This window comes from Rhipicephalus microplus, unplaced genomic scaffold (assembly GCF_043290135.1).
Source record: "Rhipicephalus microplus isolate Deutch F79 unplaced genomic scaffold, USDA_Rmic scaffold_13, whole genome shotgun sequence".
Classification (NCBI taxonomy): Eukaryota; Metazoa; Arthropoda; class Arachnida; order Ixodida; family Ixodidae; genus Rhipicephalus; species Rhipicephalus microplus.
Window position 1 is genome coordinate 39,205,233 of NW_027464586.1, and position 26,003 is coordinate 39,231,235.

At 47.1% G+C, this 26,003-nt stretch overlaps 1 protein-coding gene across 7 annotated transcripts in view; it reads left to right on the forward strand.

Moving 5' to 3' along the window:
* LOC119164608 (EGF domain-specific O-linked N-acetylglucosamine transferase) overlaps positions 1-26,003 on the forward strand; it is a 387,898-nt gene that overhangs the window by 274,237 nt on the left and 87,658 nt on the right. For 4 of the 7 annotated variants that reach the window (XM_075882748.1, XM_075882744.1, XM_075882745.1 and 1 more), the window contains one exon: positions 5,504-5,575. The exons of the other annotated variants lie outside the window; for them this stretch is intronic. In XM_075882748.1, the coding sequence (XP_075738863.1) occupies positions 5,504-5,575 (72 nt within the window). The remainder of the gene's footprint in view (positions 1-5,503; positions 5,576-26,003) is intronic. 7 annotated transcript variants of the gene reach the window in all.

The following is a 26,003-nucleotide window of genomic DNA, read 5'->3' on the forward strand; positions in this document are numbered from 1 at the left end:
ATATAGAGGCTCGTTTACCGTTACGTCGGGACTGAGATCCCAGGCATTTATGCTCAGTGATGGATCGATTCGGAATGCTTCTAAACTTGTAATCGTCCGTTCCGAACGGGAACCATCTTTACGCTTGCACTCTTCAACACCTTTGCAGAACCAGTCGCAATACTCTGCCTCGATTCCACCATTGGTTTCTATACCTATTCCTGCAGCATCACCATCTGTCCCTGGAAGAAACGGTATTCAGGCACCGGTTTCAAATCCAGCTGTGGTGCCCAGCCACCATATTTACCGTGCACTGAGCACGCTTCAGAGCCCTCAGGTATTCAGGCACCGGTTTCAAATCCGGTTGTGGTGCCGAGCCACCATATTTTACCGTGTACTGAGCACGCGTCAGAGTCCTCGGGTATTCAGGCACCAATTTCAAATTCGGCTGTGGTGCCCAGTCACCATGAAGTTTTACCGTACACCGAGCATGCTTCAGAATCCTCGGACTCTTTGCAGGCTTCGTATCAATACTTGACTGACGAGCCTAGTTCCCATGCCAGTATCCTCCCTAAGACTGATGGACATGCTTCCGAACCTTCAGGTTCTCATGTTTTGCATCAGGGTTCTTCGTCCATAGCTACAGCTGAGGGAGGCTTAAGCGAATCATCAGACTCCTCAATGCTCTCAGAAGTGCCTGAGCAGCGCGTAAACGAGCCAGTAGGCTCATCGTCACATACCGAACTTGCTGCTCGGCCAGGGAGTACTTCAGAGCGCAATGAGCTTCGGCGTTCGAAGCGTTCGCATAAGAAACCGTCCAGGTTTAAGGACTTCGTGTCCTAAATTCGTTCTTACTCGTATGTTGGAATCTCTACCATACGTGTGCATTGTTGTGTGTTGGCTGTAGATTTATTTATTGTATAAAGTTATAAGGGATACGCTGTTATGCCGTGATTTTTTGTTGTATGTTGACTTTGTAAGTGCGTTCAGCTATGGTGGACTGTGTACATAGTTATGTTTTTTTGTTTTTTTCTCCTTCTCATGCCGCTTCTCTGTTTTTCAATTGGTTACCTTAGGACAAAAGGAGGGGGGATGTTGAGGTTTTAAATACAGTTCTATGTGTCATTACATTGTCCTAAAATTGTATAAGGTTATAAAAGTTACTCAGGTTTTGTTGATCATTGTATAAAGATCTTAGAGCCATATTTCCTGTTCTTTCTTGGGGGGGACTGTGTGGTGTTTCAGTTCTGATTTCGTAGTTGCCAGATTCAGTTTCATGTGAAGTGTTTTCGCCCTCAGGGTGTGCTACCCTGTGTGTATATGTGCGGCATTGTACAGAATAAATCAGTTCCTGTTTGGCTACCGGCTGCTGCGTACCTCGTGTCGGCCGGTGCTTCAGTGTCGTGCCCTGTGTGTTCCGTGCAGCGAGTCGGCCTCACGGTACAACATATTCCAACATGAAAACTAGAGTTGAACAGAGGTAAAAGTTTCTTTCAAAATAGCATTGTAGGTCCGGTGAATTGGAACTAGTCCACGTTACGATTGCACACGCAAAAGTCCACATTCATGTTCACCCATGCTTGCGACAGCCCCCCCCCCCCCCCAGCCCCCCTCCAGCCCTTGTTTTTTTTATCCGTCTAATGGTAATCTACTTTGATTGATGCACATCAGCTTGCAGTACGTCAATCGTATAGTGTACAAATCACATCCCTACATAACTGTGGCACAGACAGCATTGCAAAACACAGTACTCACCATGCATACATGTGACGATGGCGTCACCACCAACCAGTCTCGCTTGATTTGGGTCAGCCAACTTTTCTTTCGCGTTGAGCTCGACAGGAAGCGAAGCATTCTCACTCCGTTCTGAGTGTTGTTTGAACATTGTGGAACACAACAGCCGGTTATGCTTTGTTCGCTGTGAGCAACCGTTGATGCAGTGCTAGCGAACATTGACGCGCACCACAAAGAACGTAGAATTTGTGGCATCAAGTTCCACTCAAATAAAACCTTGTTGAAACGCACAGGTAGGGCACGTGTAACCACTGTTTCCAAGGTCGTCACAGTGCTACATAACTAACACCGTGTGCGTGGAGACAACCTGTAACCACCTGAACATTGACTGCACTGACGTTGACCACGTTGAACCGGTTGAGTTGAGAAACAAAATGGCAACAAAAGAAGTTGGCAACAACGGCGACCGTCAAAACTTAGGGGCGTCGGCATGTACCCTTTGAAAGGCTGACATCACCCTAAAACCGGGTGGAAGGCGTGTACGTAGTTTACTCGAGCAGCGCTTCCATGTGGCAACGGGGAGTGGAGGCAAAGCGTGCTGGACGGCCTGAAGGAAGCGTTTGCCCAGGCCTGAAAAAAATAGAGAGGGCGCTGGCTTGTCATTCACAGTGGGATATTCCAATTTGTTGCTATTGCATTCATTGCTTCACCTTTGTGACAAAAGTGTGACGTCTTTTTTATTTTTAAATTTAATGTCAAACTTAGGTTTTTGTGGTCCTCCTGAGACGACTATTACAAATGTTGACTAAAGAGTAGAAACGAGCAGGGGTACGCTATCTAGCGGCTGTTCAGACCCTTTCTTGCTCGGTTGCGGAAAGGCTCAAGTGGCCACTCTTTATGAAAGAATATTTCTCTATGACTGTATCAGGTAAGAGCGGGAACACAGCGGGTGCAGAAGAAGGTGATACTCAACAGTGGAGCAAGCGAGTTGTAGCCGTGGCGTCATTTTGCCCCAACCAACGTTTTTAGGCCCCAACTGCCACGCCGCCAGTGGTCATTCTCGGAGCTATACTGTACATTATGTAGTGATGCTAAGCATACGTACAATTGTTATATGCACAGATATGTATGTTGAACATTCGCACATGTTTTATATAACCACATGTTTACAGTTGCATAATGATGCCAAGGGCGACATGTGTATCACCTACACCTGAAGCGGTAAGCTAAAATGCAGCGCTTGTGCTTGCGAGGATGGTAGCCCTTCATAGTGCTATGTAGACTAACTTCGGTGTTTGGTGCCTAAGTTCAATTGACACAAGCCCGACGTGACCCCTGTAAGATTGGAGACCATATGTATATGTTTTGAAAATTAGGTGGGCAGCAGTGCAACCACGATTGATGTTTCACAAACAATACGCCAGCATAGGGTCTTTTTTCACGACCTGCTATTGCTTGCCTCTCTATTAGAATACTGTGGTAGAACTCTTGGTCGCCATGGGTTCCATTGCTGCTGTGACCGTAACAAATATTATTTTTATTCGTCGCATCAGTGGTGCCAATGTCAGTTTTTCTTAGCACCCTTGCATTTAAATTGCCAAGGTCTGTTCTTGCCATTCCTCAGTAGATATAAACTGCCCAACACCTGTGGTGCATACCGTCATACCATGACTCGTGATGTAAGCATATGGGTCTGGAGGAAGGGGTTTGACATCGTACATGACATAATTTTATCATTATTTTTGTTTTGACCATATATTTCATAATTGTCAAACCCTCTCACCCTAACATCATAATTTGGATCCACACCAAGTTAAGGGGGAAAAACCATGAGAGTACCCAGATGAAAACGGCTAAATATATAGACAGACACACATGCTTAGTGTCTAAAGTTGCCAGAGAAATGCTTTGCATTTAAAAGAAGTAATAATCATCTCCGATGAACCATATGTCACCCATACAAAGCCTATATTTGAAGATCTTGGAATAACGTCATTGCCAATCTTGTTCAAAATACTTCTATTAAAATTATATCATGCCTACCGCAGATTGATTGACGGACTGTTTTTAAAAAGCTTGCCACTCCCCACATGCTAGAACATACACTACACAACGCAGTCACACGTGGAACTTTCTATACGCTCGTACAAACAATGGCCACCGAGTGCTGATGTACTTGCAGCCACAGGCTCTCCATGCTTAGACTAATATGTTAATCTAAGCAACTAAATAGCCTTGAAGTAATAATGTATGCACTCAAATTAACAGAGTGGCCTCTTAAACTAAAGTAAGTTCATTATAACCAGAAGTTTGTTGTAAAGGTCTATTCCTAACACGATTTCTATTGCAAGACTATTCTTCAGTTACTTTGTTATAACCGATATTTAGCAAAATTCAGGGTAATGAGATCTAGGTTTGAGTGTAAGTGCGATTCTGCCTTTACCATTTTCAGTCTTGTCATCTAAATGGACTTCGATTCTTATTTGAAATTGTCACCAAGTTTACAGGCCTTTTTTTTGCAGTTATTTCTTGTCCATTGCTGTTTTGATTGTATAGTATTGTATGTGACATGCTGGCCCTTTTCATGCTGTTAGACGCTTTTTGCTAGCACCCTGTCGCATCACGAGCTTGGCATTCCTTCCTAGTGAAATTTGCTATGTTATTATTATTATTACCATTATTATTATTATTATTATTATTATTATTATTATTATTATTATTATTATTATTATTATTATTATTATTATTATTATTATTATTATTATTAGGAAATGTGCATGCTTGGTACATTAACACTGGCAGAAAACAGACACACATTAAATTTCACAGTCAAGGTATCAGACTTCTCTTGTGACAATGCTACTAAGGGGGCGTTACACACACATATCCTGAAACTTGGCTATCACCTGAGCCTCCTGTATGTTGACGATGCTTGCCAGTCTCACTGCTATCTTAGTACATTGGTTCACAAGGTTCACAGACGCATGCGTATGCTCACTGTTGCGCAATGTGGCACACGCAGCCACTTGTAGCCGTGTGGCCTAACATTGTGACGCTGTAACAGGAGATATACAGGAGGCACATGGGATATCGAAGTTGTCGGATATGTGTATAAGCTCACTCACAGTATCACTGCCCCCACTCTCCCCCACAAAATCAAATACCTTCACGGTGAAATATGATGCATATCTGTTTATTGCCAGCACTTATGTTACATCCAAGCATGTTTCTTGCATGTTTCTTCTGGCCGTCAGTGGTATAAAAAAGCTTGCTGCTGTCAAAATATCAGTTGTCATGCTTGTGTGTGCCAGGTTTTGAGTAAGCTAGGATTATCGGCAAAAGCAGGGACCAGACTGTAAGGGAACTGCTAGAGGAGTATTATACTTGAAGTAATGAGTGGGCTTGTGCCCACTCATTACTTCAGTCTGAGTTGTCTTCATTCATTCTATCAATCTGAGTTGTCCTTGTTTAATCGAATGCTCACGTGACGAGATGTTTGTGGTAACTATTTAACTCCAGTGTACGTGGGTGGAAGTTTGCCCGTTTTTCAGCCTTTACCGGCAATAAGCAGTTGGTAGTTTGGTGCCTGTCTGTCTCTTTCCTCACCTCTTTTTCTGATGTTCCTGGTATAACGCCTGTCACGAAATGTTCAGCAAATCAGTTGTCACTCGGTGCTGCAGGTGTGTTGTGTGCCCTCTTTTTTCTGCTTTCGTCTCATGCTGTAATCATGGAAGGGGGCTAAACCTGTCTCGGTTTGCGTAAATTTCTCACTACATATGAATGTGTGCAGGTGTGCCTGCAAGACGCACTGTTTGCCTTCCTGCCACGCATGATTTTCGGCCTGTACTACAACTTGCCTTTGGTGAGTTTTCCTCAGCAACTGTGGCCCAGTTTGCCACCTTGTCAACTGTGATAAGCTTTCATTCATTAGCGAAAAATAGCACATATTTTATAAGTAGGCATAAGGCCATGTTGATGTTTCTATGCCATGTAACATTGTACATGGGAAAATATGAATCTGTTTACCGCTGTATGGTCTGAGGGACATGCATCTATAATTAGGGGCCTAGGCTTACTCAAGAGATTAGAAGCCAAAAATATTTACAAGAAATGTTATTTGATGCTATCTTTAGTTTACAAGCTACTGTTTATAAAGTAATTATGCAGATGTGTTTTCTATGCAATTTTTATGATCATTTCACTTGATTTCATAGAACTAATGATTATATAAGGGATGAGAGCATGCTGAATGATAAGTGTTGAACAATCTTTTCTGATTTAAGTGCACGCTGTGCTGCATTCAAGATTTTCAGTGGTAGAGCTGCTGGGCATTGACATTTTCAATGAACACTGTTTTTAGTGATGCTTTATAGTGACACACTAGCATGTTGCGCACTACTGTCGGTCCATTCTTTTCAGGTAGCAGTGTTGTGAACATGCAGGCATCTTCATAGAAGAGGCTTGTGTGATTCTGGCAGCCATTAAACACTTCAAAGAATAGAAATTATCAGATACATCTTTATATAAAAAGACTCCTCAAGTGTCATAAACGTTTTAAAAGCTCCAAGGAACCACATAGATCATGTTATCGTGTTGCTGCACTCATTCCTATTCACCATTTATGCATTAAAGCATATGCTAATAAGGGTAAAGGAAACAACCGCCCTTTTATCGCATGGAGCCGGATTTCTCAGAAAGAAAAGCCTCTTAGCAAAAGTTTGTTCTAGTTTGGGGTTCGCACCCCGAATCAACACTTTTTTGGGGCGGTCCCTCTGCCAATTGAGCTAACCAGAAAACTAGCAATTGACAGGGCCAGGGCGAAGTCATCGACAACTTGAAGCACAAGGACATAACTATCGTAAATCAGTTCTTTGGAAATCTACATGTGGCAGAAGGTTCAAGAAAGGGACAGACAACCACCATTTTGTAGCACGAAGCCACACAGAAATTCGTACGATTTCTCAGAAAGAAAAGCCTGTTAGGTGTTGAAAAATTCGTCCTGGATGTTCGAACCCGAGACCAACGCTTTTGCATGGTAGTCGCTCTGCCTTGAACGTTTCTCGGACGAAGCAAGAAAACTTCTGGAGTACTTGCACGCGCCCAGTTCGCATCGGATACATGCTAAGTCGCAGTCGAAGCCTTCTGGCTTGCTGCGAATTCTTCGTGCCCTCTTTATTATTTTATTAAAGAAAAGGCCACAGACTGTTCGTGGCTGAGAGGATTGACTGACGCGAAATGAAGATAACGCCCACTATTTGTGTCTTTCCTAGGAATTTTGAATACCAGACGCTGTTGGTCCCGCTGTACCACTACTTTAAGAAAACGTAGACGTCCAGAGCTCTTCTCTTTCAAGGGGTTTTTATAGCTTTCTCAATGGTATTCAAGTGGTTGGTGAATGCGGCCAGGGTGCTTTTTAAGATGCAAACACGATCATCAACATATCGGAAGAATACTTTCAGAGAAGGGTCGAAGGAAGCCAGAGCCTGGCTTTCCACTGACTCCATAGCCAGGTTTGCCACCGTTACTGAGATCGAGGCGCCCAGAAAGGCTCCATGCAGCTGCTTGTAAATCACATCACGTAAAGTAAAGTAGGTATTGTTCAAACAGAAATCCAGTTGTCTTAACATGGTGCGTTTGCCCAGTTTTTCATCAGCCTACAGGGCAGCTTTACAGGCACTTACAGCAAGTGCCACAGGAACACAGGTAAAAATGGAATTGACGTCGAATGTCATTATGATTTTATTATCGTCCACAGTGAGACGACGCACTTTGTCAATGATGTCTTGCGAGTCACGGATGATTGTGGGGCCACTTTTGAGCAGCGGAGCATGCATAGTGAAGGTGGCTCGAAAGCCTGCAGAGAGGCGAACGCGTGACAATCACGATGGGCCGTATTGGCGTGCCAAACATGAATTTCGAATAGGCTGTACAGTGCCGGGGGGGAGCCGTTGTGGCAAAGAAGCGAAAACTGAAAATCCTTGTGTTCCGGATTCACGTATCAGAAAAAGTCTACCAGAAGCTCCTGCAGTTCCTATTTCACCTTGAGTGTGGGATCACGTTCGAGGACGGCATAGGTGCTGCTATCTCAGACGATGTCTGACGTCTTACTGATGTGGTCAGTTGTGTTTATAATAACAGTGATATTCCCTTTGTCAGCTGGCAGTATCACTATACCACAATTCTTGGGAAGATTCCTGATTGAGTTGTGCGGTTCGGGCAATAGGGCAGTGTGCGTTTTATGCGGGAACTTGGCGAGAATTCTGATCGCACAAGTAAAGGCCTTGTCTCGTTCGGCGTCATCCATCTGATCAATGGCATGCTCTACGGTGCATATCAGTTTCTTTGGTTCAAGTGGGCCACTCATGCTAAAGTTCAGTCCAAATTCGAGCACACTCATCTTGAGCTGACTAGGAGCTTACGAGGACAAATTGCATACCACTAACCTTGCTTCGTATAACGTGTTATTTTTACGACAAGGCTGTAGGTGATTCAGTTTGTTCTGATGCGTGTGTTCACATAGAAATAACTGTAGCTGAGCCTTGCAGTTTGCGTAAAGCTCAATACTGGTGAAAACAAACGGGCACTTGTATTTAAGGTGATGGTGAGCAAAGGAGAGCTGTATTTAAGGTGACGGTGAGCAAAGGAGAGCTGATTCTGGAAGTCTCGAACTGCTCTGCAGTTCATGATTCAAGTTTTAAGTAACTGCCACTTAGCTTTCGATATTACCAGGTGTCCGAAAGCCATGTGCACCAGTCTCAGCATGCACAATGACTTCAGAATCAAGCCTTGGCCTTTGCAGAACAGGTTGAAGTTCAGGTGACCTTTGAACAAAGAGGTTCGAAATAAACTGGGAGACTTGGGAGACTTGGGTAATCTTTGGTTGGCCATATACGCCTGGCGTAGATAAACGAAGTCAAGAATTGGACGAAATCTCATGCTTCGGCCTCCCAGCATAGTGAACAAGGATACCGTCTGGAAGTCCAAACATCTTTTTTGTTATATTTTTGACACCCTCTTGGTTGGCGTCCTTTTTTTTTTTTCTGCAGTGTCATTACATCCGGACCGGACGAGATTGACAAGGATATTTTAACAACACTCGTTGATGAGTTAGTTGGTGCTTTGCTTTAAAAAAGATTCCAGCCAATAAAATGATGAACACAGAAAACGAAGCAGGAGACAAGAAAGCAGCTAGACTACCAACTGTTTATTCACGTACGGGTGGCTCAAGTATATGTACCCATGTGGTCCCGTGGTGATGCTACAAGCTTCTAACAGAAATCACATAATACAATAAACTGACGCCCAATCACTCTATGCCTTCTTCGTCCTACTAATCACTCAAGATTACAAAAAAGATTCCAGGAAAGTTTTTTCCTTCCTGTGCAACGCCATGTAGCTATCACTACAAGATGCTTCGCCAAGAATTCTTTGGAATGTGAAAAGATTAAAGTACAGTCGAATCTCGATAATTTGAACTCGAAGGGGCCCGAAAATTTGTTCAAATTAAAAGAAGTTCAAACTAATGAAAGCTAAATAAACCGAGGGCTCTCCATGCAGTGGTGCATGTGCATTGAGCTAACACACGAGGGGGAAGTTTCAGAAGACTTACATTTATTTACAAATCACAGGACATTCATTATTATTTCAAGTATTCGGTGATGCCCGTCTGCATGCGTTTGCCTTGCAGCAAGTCAATCAATTCCGCACGCAGCTTGCAAAGCATTTCTACTTCGGCTTCAGCATTCTCCTGGCAAAAGAAGTTGCACGCGGAAATGTCCAGCACCGACACTTTCTAAAGACGACGACAACAACGACTGCGTAGTCTCTCCGCTGCGCAGCCGTAGCATGGCTAGCACATGACGAGAAAGGAGGAGCATCTCCGTCCAGGCGGAGAGAAGCAGACGGCATTTGAGAGAAAACCATCACTCCACGGCAGCTTTTTTTTTTTTTTTTTTCACTCTTTTCGCGCGCGTCGTTGAAAGGAGAAGGGTTATGTGGCAGGGACAGGAAAGAAGGGGGAAGCGTGGCATGGGCGCGTGAAAGACCCCCCCCCTCCTTCCTTCAAGGCGCAGAGCCGTGCTTCCGCAAGGGGCAAAGGCTGCAGAAGATAGTGCCTTTTTCCTTTCCTTCAACCACACATTCATTCAACCCAGCAACAGCCTTTTTTTTTCCTCTCTCTCTTCGCAAGCGGCGTTGGAAGGAGAAGGGTCTTTATGTGGCAGGGACGGAAAAGGGAGAAGCGTGACAAGGGCACGTCGCAGATCGGCATTAGAGAGTGAGCAAACATTCCACCATAGCCTTTTCTTGCCTTTTCATTTCCTTTGCGGGCAGCGCTTAGGTGTCGCAGGTGCCGCCATGGGATTGGGCAGGGTGCTGAGAGCATTTTCGGAGCACGGTATGTTCAAAATAACCGTCGCAAGTGTTTGCACGTTCGAATTACCGGGTGTTTTTGTCCATTGGAATACACATAGCTTTGAAGAGACCTTATCATGAGTTCGAACTGACCAGAAGTTTGAATTAAGCGTGTTCGAATTAATGAGATTCAACTGTATTTCATGTGCCATTTTTTCATGGCTTCTGCCCAAAATCCTGAGTTTGTTCAGCATTGGCTTACATTTGCACCAGTTACAATGAAGGGCTAATTTGGAGCCTGTTCCTTTCTCTAATAATTTAAAATGTTTCCATGCCCTAAAATTCACACAACGACCTGTTTGGCCTATGTACACCATCCGGAAAGTCAGTGGAACTTCATACACGACACCAACAACACAATTCACACAAATTTGCCCTTGCTTCACTTCCTACTGTGACTTCTTTTTTTTGCCGATGTGTGCACATAAGCCATTCAGTTTTCTTGGCGCGGAAAACACCACAGACTCATTGTACCTGGAGGCAACTTTTTTCAGGCCATGCCCAACATGGTGCGCATAAGGCGCCACCTGTAGTCTTCTCTGCTCTGGACAGGTCTGTGTGTTTTTCCTCTTTCCTGTCATTTTTCGTAGCAAATATTTAGCTACAGCAGATAAAACAAATTTATTTATTTATTTTATTTTCCTCAAGGGTCCCTAACAGAAGGTAGATTACATGAGGGGTGGGCATACAAGACATGGGTAAAGGCAAAGTTGGATGTGCAACAAAACAAAAAACAGAAATTTCAGGCCATAGCTGAAGTGGTAGAAACAAACAAAACAAGAAAAAAGGGGGAGGTAACAAGTACATTTGTTTGTGGACTCTAGATAAAAACATTTTACAGTGACAAAATATACCACTTATAGGGTGCAAAACATTGCTAAGTACACAAAATATACATACACGCCATACTAGGAAGATGACACTAGAAACCATTACACAAGAATTAGCATGGCAAGTCACACGAAAAAAAAAAATTATTATGGTTCAGTGATGGTTGACAGGGAATTTTGAAAGGCTTCTGCATCCTGAATGCTAACAATGGTATCCTGTAGGGCGTTCCATTCCTTAGCTGTCCGAATGAAGAAAGATTCGGCCAATGTGGTAGTTCTGGGACGAGGGTAATATACTTGCATAGTGTTGCAACATAAATCACAGAAATAGGGGTGTTGCGTGACGCAAATGCTGGATGGAGATGCGTGATGGATTTTGTGGAATAATACGAGCCGCGCAGTTTTTTGGCTTTGACTAAGAGGAATTAAGGCGGCACGTTTCTTCAAGTCTGCTACACTGGTGAACGATGAGTAATTGGGAAAGGTTAATCTGGCAGCGCAGTTTTAGATGGCTTCTAGGTTTTGGATGAAATAATGCTTGTGTGGGTTCCAAATTGCTGCGGCATATTTTAATTTGGGGCGTATTATTGTGGTGAAAGCTACTATTTTTAAGTGGCTGGGAGCAAACTTCAGGGTTCTTTGGGTATAACCTTAAGATCTACTCGCTGTTGAAATGACGTGATTGATCTGGAGGGTCCATGATAGGTCACTTGAGATATGTACTTCAAGGTAGTTATACGAGCTAGTCGGTTATAGAAAACTGTTATATAGGGCGTAGTTGTACTTAACGGATTAGTACATCTGTGAAAAGACACTGATCTACATTCAGAAATGTTTAAACTCATCTGTCACTTGTGGCACCAATTTTGAACGGCTGTTAGGTCTGCTTGTAAAGCTATTTGATCTTCATGACTAGTGATTTTTGCGTAAATAATGCAATCGTCGACGAATAATCTTATGTTGTTAGTAATACAGTGTGGAAGGTTGATGATGTAAATTCGGAAAAGCAGGGGGCCAAGTACTGTTCCCTGGGGAACACCGGAGAGGACGGGAGAGATTTGAGACCTAGCTCTATTTATGACGACAAACTGTTTTCTGTCAGTGAGAAAGTTATTAATCCAGGACAAGAGGAATGGGTCGAGATTAGGCAAAGAAGGTTTGGTCAAAAGGCGGTGGTGAGGAACTTTATCAAAAGCCTTTTCAAAGTCAAGAAATAAAGCATCAGTTTGGATGTTCCGGTCAAGATTTGTGTGCAAGTCATGGATGAAGGCAGCAAGTTGCGTTTCACACTACAGGCCTTTTCAAAAACCATTTAGGGAAGGGTGAATGAAGTTGTGCTGTTAGAGGTGATTAACGATGTTGGTAAATAAAATGTGCTCCATAGTTTTGGATGGGACACATGTAAGCGATATGGGCCGGTAGTTATATGGGGATGCTTTGTTGCCATTTTTGTACAGTGGAGTGATTTCACCGAGTTTCCAATCACTTGGCACCTGTCCCTGTGAAAGTGATTCAGAGAAGAGCAGCTGAAATGCTGTGCTAATTATCAATTGTGTGTTCATTAATATTTTGCCGTTGATGTTTTCCACTTGCAGATGACAGTTTCATTTTTCTAATTACGTTATTTATTCTATTTGCAGATATTTCAATAGGTGACATTGGCTCACTTATATAGACTCAAGGTTCTCTCCGGAGTTCGCAAAAAAGCTATCTTCACGCGTGAAAACAGAACAAAAGGCATTGTTTAGGGCATTGGCCGAATCTACGTCACTGAGCGATTTGTTATTAGTACCAAATAAGGTTATCGGCGAGATGTTTCTTGGGTTTTTTGTTTGCCAGAATTTCTTAGGGTTATTTTTGAGCATGTCTGGTAGTGTTGATCGAAAAAAAAAAAATGCGTTTCGCGTTTTGAATGTTAATTGAGAGGCATCGCACAGAGTCGAAATATTCTTTTCATAGAGACGGTTGGTTTTGTTGTTTGGCACGTCCGAACAGGTGTTTTTTCCGGTTCATCAGTTTTTAATCGTGTTGTTAAACCAAGGAGCGGATGTTTTGTTTTTAATTTTTATGCTTGGTATACATGCATCAGTTAGTTGATTGAGTTTTTCGACTAATAACTTCCAATTGTTTTCTATGGTGCGCTTGTTCAATCCCTGTTGGTATGAAATGTAAATTTGTTCAAGTTCGGTGTTAATATTTTCATAATTGCCACGACCGTAGAGCTTTATCTGCTTTGGTGTAGGCTTATTTTCTGGAAAAGTAAAACTGAGAGAGGCAAAAATAATTTTGTGATCACTTATTTCTTTAAGGTAATGGAGAGAATGCAGGCTACTTGGATCCGACATTAGAATAAGGTCTATTATAATAGAGCTGCGTAATGTTTCTCTGGTGGCATGGGTTATTACTTGCGTTAGTTGGTAGTTTTCTAAACAGGCTAGGAAATCGCCGCATTCACCGCTGCGAAGGGAAACATTGTTTGATCATTTTCTGGATGGATAATTGAAGCCCCGCAAATTATAAACTTTGTACGGGGATACATTTTGTGTAGTTTGTCGTAGGTGTCGTTAAAGCTGATGTTAAAGTTGGGCTCTGATTTGGTGGGGGGGGGGGGGGGTGACAGACACCTAGTATGACCAGCCCATGGGAACTTTCGCAAGTTACCCAAAGAGCTTCCAGTGGACTGGTAATGCTAATAATGAAGTGAAGGATTGTATGTTTAACAGCGATGAGCACGCCACCACCTCGACCGGATAAACGGTCCTGGCGATGCAATCTGAAATTGATTAGGTATGAAAGAACTTCAGAATCTTTGATGGAAGGTAAAAGCCATGTTTCTGTCAGCATCCCGACGTCACAATCAGATGATTCAATTATGGTACATATTTTGTCGTGTTTCGGCATGATGCTTCTTATGTTTGTGTAGAGAATAGAAAAGGTGACATTATTTGCATGTTTAGAGGGGTGATTCTAGATATGGCGAGAGGGTGAGGTAACTGGCGATGCATTTACTGGGTTGCGAAATTGCTAGCTTCACGCGGAAAAATTCCTTCGACTTCTTTTCGGGTTGCATTATAGTGGCACGATTTTTTCCCGATAACTACCTTCTTGTAACGAAGCTTGAAAGGGTCGCTGTGCTCACATGCAAAGCGTAGAAGCTCTCTTTGGGCAGTGCGGGTAGCGAAACAATAATCCGGAGCTATACTGTACGGCGTATCTTTCAGTTTGAAACCGTTAGATAAGATTGCTTCTTTTATTTTGAACTGGGAGAAGTTAACAATTACCGGGCGTGGTTTTTCCGGTTGACCATTTCCGATTCTGTGCGCTCTTTCGATATCGTTTGGCACAAGGTTAATTTTGATGTGCTTCTTGCAAATGTTACCAACAAACCCTTCACTGTCTGCCCAAGTTTCTTCTTCTTTGTGTGTGCAATGTGTGTAGGCTAAAGCTGTCTCTACTGGCGTCTGACACTGAGCGCTGTCTAGCGAGGCGAGGAGGAATCACAATGGGAGTGGCGGCGGGTGCTGCCATCTATCGGGAGGCACGCGAGATGGGCACTGCGGCATGGCTGACAACTCATGTGCCACCCCCTGCTTGACGACCAAGTCCAGGGGTCGTGAAGTTCAGCGCTAAAGATGTCTTGCCATGCGTAGGCATAGCTAAGAACAGAATGAAATGGCTTGCATTGGCTTGAATGTACGTCTGTTGAAGATGGGCTGGCAGGCTGAGAGGTAGATTCACGAACCACAAAGGTCTGTTGGTTTACAAACTTTAACTTAGTGTTTTTGGGTCTGGTGGCCTGAGGCTTGACAATCTTCTTGAAAGGCTTACCATTTTCACTTTGCAGAGATGACTCCCTGTCATCCTTCTGGAGTTTAGCCGGTGTCGCATTTGGTGAAGCAATAGGCAGAGTGGCAGCACTACTTGACATCAGTGCCATCACCTTTGTCTGCTCAGGCTCGTCTGAACTGACTGAGCTTAAAGACTCGTCCCGCTTCACAGCTGCTTTCTTGGCTGACGCAGCATTTTAAGCCTTTTGTGTCTACTGTGCGGTTGCTTGCTCCTTGGCAGGAGGCGATTTCGGCGCACTGTCCTCAGGATAGTTGGAAAAGCTGTCCTGTTGCTTCAATTGTTGGGGCTTCATGGTAGCTGCCTTGAGCACACGCTTCTTACTCAGTGGTGCCACGGCTTTGAAGTCTGGGCTGTCGTATGCGTTGGTCTGAGGCTTTGCTCGCTTGCTAGGGGCTCTCGAACGAACAGCTCCCTTTTCTCGTGAAGAAGCTGATGTCTTTCGTTTCAATGTTTCATCTTCGTAAAAATAGGAGTTGAGATCCGAGTCCTTGCTGTGCCGCTCTGGTGCTCTGGGCTTAGCATTTTGATGTGAGGCGGGCGTTTGGGCGTTTATCTTGGCATTCATGTTGCATTTCGGCATTGCCGAGTTTATCGGCTTTGCCGGCTTGGCCTCTTCATTGGTGAAATATTCACTGAGTGGCACTTTACGAAGGATGAAACATGTGTTATGGACCTCGAGGTCCGCTGGTGTGAGGATTCGAGAAAAAACGACAACGACGAAGGTGCGGGACAAGGCACGTGCGATTACGAGTGTGAGGATTCGAGAAAAAACGACAACGACGAAGGTGCGGGACAAGGCACGTGTGATTACGAGGCAACTGTGCGCCAATCAGCTGACGACTAGCGGTGGCCCATAGAGGTGGCGTGCCACCATTGGGCCACGTGCGACGATTACGTGGCAGCAGGCTTTGTGGCTGGGGACGAGCCGAAGCAGCGGCAGACGAAAGACAGCGGGCCGAAGCGTCGGACGCAGGCGATCCAGGTTCCGGCCAGGGAACGCGGCCGTCCACGCTGCTGCCGTCCAACCACCAGCTGGGGCGGCATTGCTGGCACGAGTACTGCATCTCGGAGCGCGGCCTGGCCTGCTGTTCTCTTCCTTGCCGAGGGCATCGCGGATCTCGGCGAGGCGTCTCCACGGTCAGCCGTTCAGCACAGCGATGGACGTGGCCTGGCTAATGTTCACGGTTGCGCCGAGCATCGCGTCTCGACGCAAGCTGTTCGCTGGACGGGTTGGCCATTCCCCGCATGGAGAATCGCGTCTCCGATGCGGGTTGACTGCTCCGTAGCCGCACCCATGCCATCAAGCGCCGGCGTCACCGGCGTCGCACATCGACAAGAGAAGAAGGAACGTGCGGAAAAGAGAGCTCGAGGGTTGAGACCACGAAGGCAGAGGAAGCGGTGCGCCGCTCGAGAGGACGAGTTCCTGGCAGCGTTCCTGAGCCGGACGTGGGACCCGTACGTGTCGGCCAGGTCGAGCTCCGGTGTGTCTGTTCGAGGTCGAGTCCGTCGGCCTGTACAAGGTCCAAGGACGGGGCCTGCTGAAGGCTCCTGCCTGGGTGCAGTGGCCGGGAGCAAAATCGTGGTCGAGGCTTACCGGATGTGGTCCTCGTGAGCCATGGCCTGATCCTGGACCTCCGGAGTTGCGACCCTGACTGCTAGGTTGGCCGCGACGTCCGACTCAACGGCGCTGCACACGGTAGCGTATCCGTGCGCCGTGAGCCGTTCCACCCGTGCCATCAAATAAATTGTTCATGTTAATCCTTTCTCGTCCGCTATCAACAAACATAGTGACGAACGTCCCTTAACCATCACAATATCTGGCGTCTGCGCGACAGGACTAAGCTCTCGCGTTACATCTGAGAGCCTCACGTTGTTTGTGTGTGGCGTACGGGAATGGACAAGAGAAAGCTAGTTGAGCTAGGGAAGGAGATGGGGCTGAGTGGAGAGGCTTTGCTGGCATGGGTGAGCACTGAGGAAAAAGAAATGAGGGACCAGAGAGCGAAAGATCGAGAGAAGGCACGTCTAGCAGCACAGGCGGAGCTTGAGCGTGAAATAGCTCGCATGGAGGCTGAAAGGCTCCTGCTCGAGGAGCGACGTCTGTTCAATGTTGTGTGAGAAAAGTTGCTTTGTGGAAACAACTTTCTTGTGTGGGGGGTTATTGTGAGGATTCGAGAAAAAACGACAACGACGAAGGTGCGGGACAAGGCACATGCGATTACGAGTGTGAGGATTCGAGAAAAAACGACAACGACGAAGGTGCGGGACAAGGCACGTGCGATTACCGGGCAACTGTGCGCCAATCAGCTGATGACTAGCGGTGGCCCATAGAGGTGGCGTGCCACGATTGGGCCACGTGCGACGATTACGTGGCAGCAGGCTTTGTGGCTGGGGACGAGCCGAAGCAGCGGCAGACGAAAGACAGCGGGCCGAAGCGTCGGACGCAGGCGATCCAGGTTCTGGCCAGGGAACGCGGCCGTCCACGCTGCTGCCGTCCAACCACCAGCTGGGGCGGCATTGCTGGCACGAGTACTGCATCTCGGAGCGCGGCCTGGCCTGCTGTTCTCTTCCTTGCCGAGGGCATCGCGGATCTCGGCGAGGCGTCTCCACGGTCAGCCGTTCAGCACAGCGATGGACGTGGCCTGGCTAATGGTCACGGTTGCGCCGAGCATCGCGTCTCGACGCAAGCTGTTCGCTGGACGGGCTGGCCATTCCCCGCACGGAGCATCGCGTCTCCGATGCGGGCTGACTGCTCTGTAGCCGCACCCATGCCATCAAGTGCCGGTGTCACCAGAGCATCGCACATCGGCAAGGGACGAGCGAGACGTTCTGCCAGACGGGAGACAGCGGGCTGAAGCGTCGGACGCAGGCGATCCAGGTTCCGGCCAGAGAACGCGGCCGTCCACGCTGCTGCCGTCCAACCACCAGCTGGGGCGGCATTGCCGGCACGAGTACTGCATCTCGGGGCGCGGCCTGGCCTGCTGTTCTCTCTTCCTTGCCGAGGGCATCGCAGATCTCGGCGAGGCGTCTCAACCGTCAGCCGTTCGGCACAGCGATGGACGTGGCATGGCTAATGGTCACGGTTGCGCCGAGCATCGCGTCTCGACGCAAGCTGTTCGCTGGACGGGCTGGCCATTCCCTGCATGGAGCATCGCGTCTCCGATGCGGGCTGACTGCTCCGTAGCCGCACCCATGCCATCAAGTGCCGGCGTCACCGGCGTCGCACATCGACAACAGAAGAAGGAACGTGCGGAGAAGAGAGCTCGAAGGTTGAGGCCACGAAGGCAGAGGAAGCGGTGCGCCGCTCGAGAAGACGAGTTCCTGGCAGCGTTCCTGAGCCGGACGTGGGACCCGTACGTGTCGGCCATGTCGAGCTCCGGTGTGTCTGTTTGAGGTCGAATCCGTCGGCCTGTACAAGGTCCAAGGACGGGGCCTGCTGAACGGCTCCTGCCTGGGTGCAGTGGCCGAGAGCAGGTTCATGGGCGAGGCCTACCGGGTGTGGTCCTCGTGAGCCGTGGCCTGATCCTGGACCTCCGGAGTTGCGACCCTGACTGCTGGGTTGGCCGCGACGTCCGACTCAACGGCGCTGCACACGGTAGCGTATCCATGCACCGTCAGCCGTTCCACCCGTGCCATCAAATAAATTGTTCATGTTAATCCTTTCTCGTCCGCTATCAACAAACATAGTGACGAACGTCCCTTAACCATTACAGCTGGCTACCTGGCTGTTGTGCAGGAAGGAGAGACGGCACGTCCAAAAGAAACACTCTTTAATGGAACAATAATAATATTAAAAAAAAACTGATGGCTTCGAGCCCTCGAGCAAGCGGCAGCTCATGAGGAGCACTGGTGATAATGACGAACGGCGTCTGCTCTGTGGAGAAGACGAAGGCATGGTCGCTACAATGACGGGAACTGAAAAAATTAAGCACATTCTGAAAGGGATTTACAACGACACTTTTCAAATGCTCTTGGCGAAGAGCCCAACCACGGTTAACGACGTCATTAGCTTGTGCCAAAGCTACAAAGAATCGCGGAAGCAGCGAGTTCTGACAAGACGTCCTCCAGCGCACGATTTGGCATGACTGTCCAGCGTGACTAACGGTCATGACCAAGCGTCGCTAATAGCCGAAATAAAAGCCTTTTTCCGTGATGAAGTCGCACGACAGTTTTCTTTGGTACCTTCACCCTGAATCCTACCACAACTCTACGATCGTTTCTCCATGGCATCATTCAAGGAGAGCCCGCGCAGGCGCTTGCAGCTGCCTGTGAGCATAATTTTCTAACTGCTTTACTCACTTACGCTGCAGCTGCAGCCATGCCAACTCTCAAGTGCCTGCACCTCCATTCCTGTCTCCTGCGAGCTATCCCCCACTTCCTGTCTCTTGGAGTGGCACTAACATCACCAATCCAATACGCAGCTTTGACAGTCGCCTGATATGTTTGGTATGTTGATACCCCTGACCCGTCGCAAGGTATTGCCGCCTCCGGACGTACATCATCGATGAAAACCGCCGAGAGCCCTTCTTTCTACTTGACTCCAACGCGCGTTACGGTTACTCCACTCCAACGCAAGCTCGCTATCAGGATAACCACCGCCCTCGGTTGGGACATCTTCGCTCGCCCTCTCCGCACCGCCGCTCACCTTCTCCTATGCGTTGACAGCCTGTGCCTAACGAACAAAGAAACTAGATGCAGTTTCTGAGTCAAGAACTGTGCAAGTTTCGGTTTGCCCAAGTCCTCATTCGTCACCTGTTTATGTTATTAATGTTTGCATAGAAAATGTCGCTGCAATCGCTTTTGTAGATACTGGTGCAGCTGTTACTGTTATCCATGCTGGATATTGCCGCTCAGTTCGTAAGGTCATGACGCCTTTCTTCAGATTGTCGCTTTGCACAGCCAGTGCTCAACCTCTTCAACCGATCGCAGTCTGTACAGCCCGTGTGACAATTGAGGACGTTCTGTATACAATATAGTGCATCATTCTTTCATCGTGATCCCATACCATTGTCTTGGTAAGAGACTTTTTGTCGCGTCACAACGCTGTAATCGAGTGTGCTTGGGCTGAGGTTCAATTCTGCGCACTGAATGACCGAGCCTCCGTCGACATCCAGTCTACCTCTAAACTAGTCGTTAATGACAACACCGAAATCCCTCCATGCTCTTTCGCATTCGTACCAGTTTCATGCAGTGCCATATTCGATGACACAGTCTTCTTCACACCATCTCAAATATTAGTTCCCCGAAGAGCCTTCCGCTGCCTTTTGCGTCTCTCGACCTTGTCGAAGGCTCTACCACTATGCCAATATATGATCATCAGTCATCACCTTTATCCCTGTTTTATCACGGATGCCTTGGCCAGGTCGAGACGATCAACTCCACCAGAATTATATTCGTCCTTGATGAGGCGCCTTCCACCACTATCTGTGAAGTGGCTGTCATCTCTGTGCCTGACCCAACATCAGCGGACATATCTGGACCGTTCATTGCTGAAGATTTAACACCTTCGCAGTGTTCTCAGCTCCTCACCAACCGTCGAAAGAACCGCCTGCGTCCGACGCTTCGGACGCAGGCGGTTCAACAGAAAGGTGATTCCATACGTTTCTGTGTTTATTTCCCGTGATTGAACAAGGTCACGCTAATAGATGTCTATCCACTGCCACGCATTGTCGATGCTTTGGACTGTTTAAAGAGGGCTGAGTTTTTCTCCTCGTTATACTTGTGGTCAGGCTAATGGCAGGTGCTATGGTGGAGGCCAATCGCCTCAAAACCACTTTTGTCATGCCAGACAGTTTATATGGATTCGTCGTCATGCCTTTTCGACATTGCGATGCACCTGCAACGTTCGAATGAATGGTGGACAGCATTCTGCGTGGCCATAAATGGAACATCTTTTTGTGTTACCTCGATGGTGGCATGGTCTTCGCCCCTAATTTCGACACAAACTTACAGCTCTGCTGCATGCTCGATGCTGCTGCCTCTGTGCCAGAGTACTTCTTCTTATTTTATATATATATATATATATGTGTGTGTGTGTGTGTGTGTGTGTGTGTGTGTGTGTGTGTGTGTGTGTGTGTGCGCGCGTGTGTGTGTGTGTGCGTGTGTGTGTGTTGAGATTTGGAAGGGGCTGTTAGCGTTATTGACAGGACACTGCACATTTTGCTAAGTTACTCATGAGTTTGTACGCCGCAAAATTCTGAGTAGCAGTATAATAACTGACATCTAAATGAGCTACTGGCAATCATGTAGAATGGTGTATGACATTTTCGCCACCCTTACTCCTCAGTTTTACGAATCTCTCAAATTTCAAAGTTGCGAGTTTGGCAGATCTATATTTAATATCGCAGAGTCTGTCAAAATATTTGACAGGTGCAGAAAATGCTAATATGAACTTCATCACTGTTCGCTCAGTGGGGTAGTTCAACATACTACGTTCATTGAAATAGCAGGGCTCTATTCACACTGGATAATTTAAGGGGGGACGCGGCCTTTGAAAACCGAAAAATCGCGAAAAAGTCGATTTTTGGCAAACCACATATTCGGGCAGTATGTGTCATAAACTACCTTTTCTGTAAATATCAACGTCTAATTCGTCGCGAAACCATTTGAAATAAAGTTTAGAACATGCCGCGGCGGCCCTCGAGCGGCGCGCGAGCGCTCAAAATACCCCAACTTGGCGTGATCGCAGTTTCTCGACCGCTCGACGGAGCGCCGCCATTTTGGTGTTGTTTTGTTTGTGAATTCTTGCTCTTTCTTTCCCCGCCACCTGCGTCGCCGGCGGCAGCGCAGGAGAGGAGCAAGCCGCTCATGATTGGAGGGCTCGCGAGAGCTTTCAAGTTTCCCGCGGCTGAGGCGCGCAGCTGGGATTGGGCGAAGCGCGCGCTCCCCAAGGACGCGGGGGAGCCCGCGACTGCCATTGGCTGCTGCGCGCGATGACGTAGCGCTCTTGCACATAATGCGGCCGATGCGGCCGCTCGTCTGCTGCTCCTCCGACCGGCGTCTTTGTGTTCCGCTCGCTTCCGTGTATCGGAGTGGTTCTTAAGAGAAAGGAAGAGAAAAGTGAGCCCCGTTATTGTCTGCTTCAGTGAGCGACACCGCCACAGAGCTCACAAAGGGATGGGGGTAAGGAGGGATAAAAGGGTAGAGGTAAAGGTATAGGAAAGAGGAAGAAGAAGCAACAACAAACTGAGGGGATAGGAGAGACAGGAAAGATGGAAGAACGGTCACTGGAGTCCGAGGACGGGGTACACTTGCGAGAGATGTTGTCGGCGTCTGTAGATGGCGTAGAGCAGGTCCAGTAGGTCAGAGCTGCGCTGTCACCGAAGACAGCCGGCGACAGGAGGTGACGTAGGGCCAGCCCAGTCGGCCAGAGCTACGATGACGCCGAAGGTCGCGAGCGCGCGGAGCGCGCGGGCGCACAACCGGTCGGCACGAAATCCAGGGAGCGACTCCCGACTTGTATCGTTGCAGCCGTTCGCATACTCTCCACGTTTCAACTGTCTTCGAAACGATTTTCAACCGTCTTTACGAGACGATTTTCAACCGTCTATACGAGACCGTTGTTGTGTTCGCTCACGATGCGCCCAATGAAAAAGAAGACGCTACAATCGTTCGGTGCAAGGAAGCGAGCTATGAAGCTTGTCCGCGCGGCGAGGCTCTCCGCTCGCACGTGCGCCGACGGTGATCGCGCCGACGGTACCTGTGGGGCAGCTTCTGCTTCATCTACGCAAGAGAGTGGTCGCATCGACGCGCCTAGCAACGGGACTCCTGCTCCGCCGGTGCAAGAATTTGTCGTTACAAGTGCGCCTGGTGTCTTGTGCTCATCGACAGTGGCTTCCGCATCTTCTCTTTCATCGGCCTCGAGTGCGATCGCGTCGTCAACTGTGCATTTGCGAACAAGTTTCCTGACGTGCGAGGAGAAAGAGGCGGCGGATCAACAACGCGCTGCTGTGCAAAGAGAACTTGGCGCTATGCCAGCGACGGAGCGGAAATTTGAGGCAATGGAGCGCGATCATGAAGCTGCCACCGCTACAAGTGAAGGCGAAAAATTTTTCCTTGTGCAAATGGATGCCCTAGACGACCTGCTATCTCGGACCCCGTGCCACCGGTGCACCGCGATTGGGATGAAGGTACGAGGAGGCACCCAACTTGGACTTGCTGCAAAGCTTGAGCTAGTATGCTTGCATTGTGGAGTAGTTTCAAGCTCATGGAGTTCATCTCGTCAGGATGACACAAAGGCCTTTGATGTGAATGTAAGAGCCATTATGGCAACAAAACAAATAGGCAAGGGACAAACAGCTCTCAACGACTTTCGGGCAGCGATGAACGTGTCCCATCGTGGCCTCCATCATGAGACCTTTCAGAAGCACCTGAAGAAATTCAGGGAACCGCAGACACAATGCATAGAAAATTTCTATGCAGAATCTGCTTCTGCTGTAAAAGACACTTACAAAGAAATGGATCAATATTTCACCAGGGATATAACAGTTATGATGGAACATGGCACAAGCGTGGGCACACATCCCATATTGGAGTCGGGGCAATTATCGAATACCATACGAGCCTTATCTTGGACGCCGGTGTTCTGTCTAATCAGTGCCTTGGTTGCCAAGTAGGGCCAAAGCCTGGAGACGCAGACTATGCATGCTGGCTGGAGAATCATGTGTGCCAGAAAAACACCGACTCTAAATCAGGGAGAATGGAGGTTGAGGCAGCTATCATCCTCTTTTCACGCTCACTGTCGAAGCACAACCTCTGTTACACAACGCTCGTGTCTGATGGAGATAGTGCCACCTTCTCTGCCCTTGTACAAGAAAATGTTTATGGACTGGTCCCCATTTCAAAAGAGGAATGCCTGAACCACGTTCAGAAGAAGATGGGGACTGCACTTCGCAACCTTGTGCAGAAAAGTGACAAGGCTTTGGGAGGGAAGGGCAGGCTGACAAAGGCCCTCATCGACAAGTTGACAGATTATTATGGCTGGGCCCTACGGAACAATTCCGATGATGTGGCTGCAATGCGGCGGGCAGTGATGGCATCGTACCACCATGTGACGTCGACGGATGAGGAGCCGCACCACGACTTGTGCCCAGAGGGTGCAGACTCCTGGTGTCGTCACAATGCCAGCAAGATTACCGGTGTTCCACCTCCGAAGCATTCGTACAAGCTGCCACGCTATGTTGCAGATGCACTTCTACCCATTTATGAGAGGCTCTCACAGGCTTCTCTTCTGCAACGCTGCCTGGGAGCAAAGACGCAGAATGCATCAGAGTCCTTTCACTCTGTGCTGTGGTCCCTCATGCCCAAAGAGCAGCATGCGTCACTGATTGCTGTGGAGACAGCACTGCATGATGCAGTGCTAAGATACAATGCTGGCTGCTACAGGGCCACCCAAGAGCTAGCTTCATCAGTGGGGCTAACACCTGGCCATTCAACGGGCAGCCGAGAAAGATTCTCTGCGCTTGAAAAAGGCTAAGAAGCGATCCCTAGAGAAGATGGAAAGGCGGCAAAGAAAGAGAGTGCCAAAGGACACCTCCAGTTACGCTGCAGGTTCATTTTAGAACTGCCTATGTGCTCAAAACTTTCAAACGTCGTTTTCTCAAAATGACTTTTTTGGCTAGTGAGGCTGCTCATTCCAGCCATATCTCTGGAACCACTCATTGGATTTCCATAAGTCCTTTTTATTATGTACATGAATAAATTTCTGAGGGGGTGACAAGCCCATTTTTTCAATATATTGTGTGTGTTATTTATTATATTTAATCAAAATTTGATTGATAATATCCTAATCACGAACACAAAGTTTGATGGTCTGCTAAAACTTTTCAGCAAGGAAATTCAAAAAAAGGGCTCTGTTACCCCCTGGAGTATCAATCTGGGAATCATCATAGTTAATTTTACAGTTGCAGCACCTTTTGAAAGTTCTCCAGGCCTGGAATAAGAGAACCATGTGCACTACCCTGATATTCTGCTGTAACTTGAAAACCAGTGAACATAACTTGATGAAATTTTGTAGTTCTTCTAATGCTTTTGCTATAAGTCTATCCTGAAAATTTCATTAAGATATCTCAATAAACAAAAAAGTTGGTATTCGATGGTAGCCTCCCCCCTTAAAGGATGCTGAATGGTATATACTTCTTTTTCAATATGTAAGCTTTATTTATACTGCTCCAAGTTTAATACAGTTAAATCTGGATATAACGAAATTGATAAAGTCTCGAAAAAATTTGTTATAAAGAGGATTTAATCATATGCAGGTTTGGTACGAAAATTCGGAAAATAAACGCGCAAATTAAACAAAAGGGGTACTGAAGGAGAGCTAACTGAAAACACTTATTTTACAGTAAAAAAAACTGCATTAATATTGCAATATCAATTACATGGACACACTCGGAGAGTTTTTGCATCGCCGCTATGTTACGTAACAAGTCCAAATTGATAAGATGCCCCCGCGCATCGTAATTTAACGAGGGAGTAAAGGCGCGCGAGCGCTGCTGAAGCAGAGATCAAACCAGTCTGCTCTTTCCTATCACCTGGAAAGAGCATAAGATAACATGCATAAGATAACTGCCGTCGAATGCTCAAACAGAAAGTAAACCACCCTTCTTGAACTAGCGTGAAACAATGTGGGGGTTAGGGGGTGGGGGAGGGGATCGCTTGAGTGGCAATAATTAACTTGGATTTTAAGGGTGGTTGCATGGCTGGTGCGCTTGCTATCTCGGCGAGTATCAGTGCCGTTTCAGCGCGAAGAGACCAACACCACCTAGACTTTAGGTGGTGTTGGAAGAGACTGTGTGGAAAGAGCACTTCCCCTTGGAGAGGCCATATTTGCTCACACCAGCATTTTGTTAGAGTTACGTGATATCCGATCCAAAAGAGTTGGTGCAGCTTTACTTATTATACCATTACAATTTTTTACTATCGCGTTCATTGCATTGCGCTGTCGTGTTGCTAGAACTAATCAGCTAATCGCAAAAGCTACCAGCCTGCGAACTGGCGGCGCTGAGCAAGACGGGAAAGCAAGTGACCAGTCGACCTGCGAAGAGCCGTCGTCACCGTGGTCTCGGAGAGTTTCCATGAACGTGTCATCTGACATCGCCTCGGTGTGGTCGACACAGTTGTCCGAAATTAGGAAAAGTCACAGTTTCGCCGCAAGGGCGAAACAATTAATGACTGCAATAGCAACAACTTTGAATGTAACGC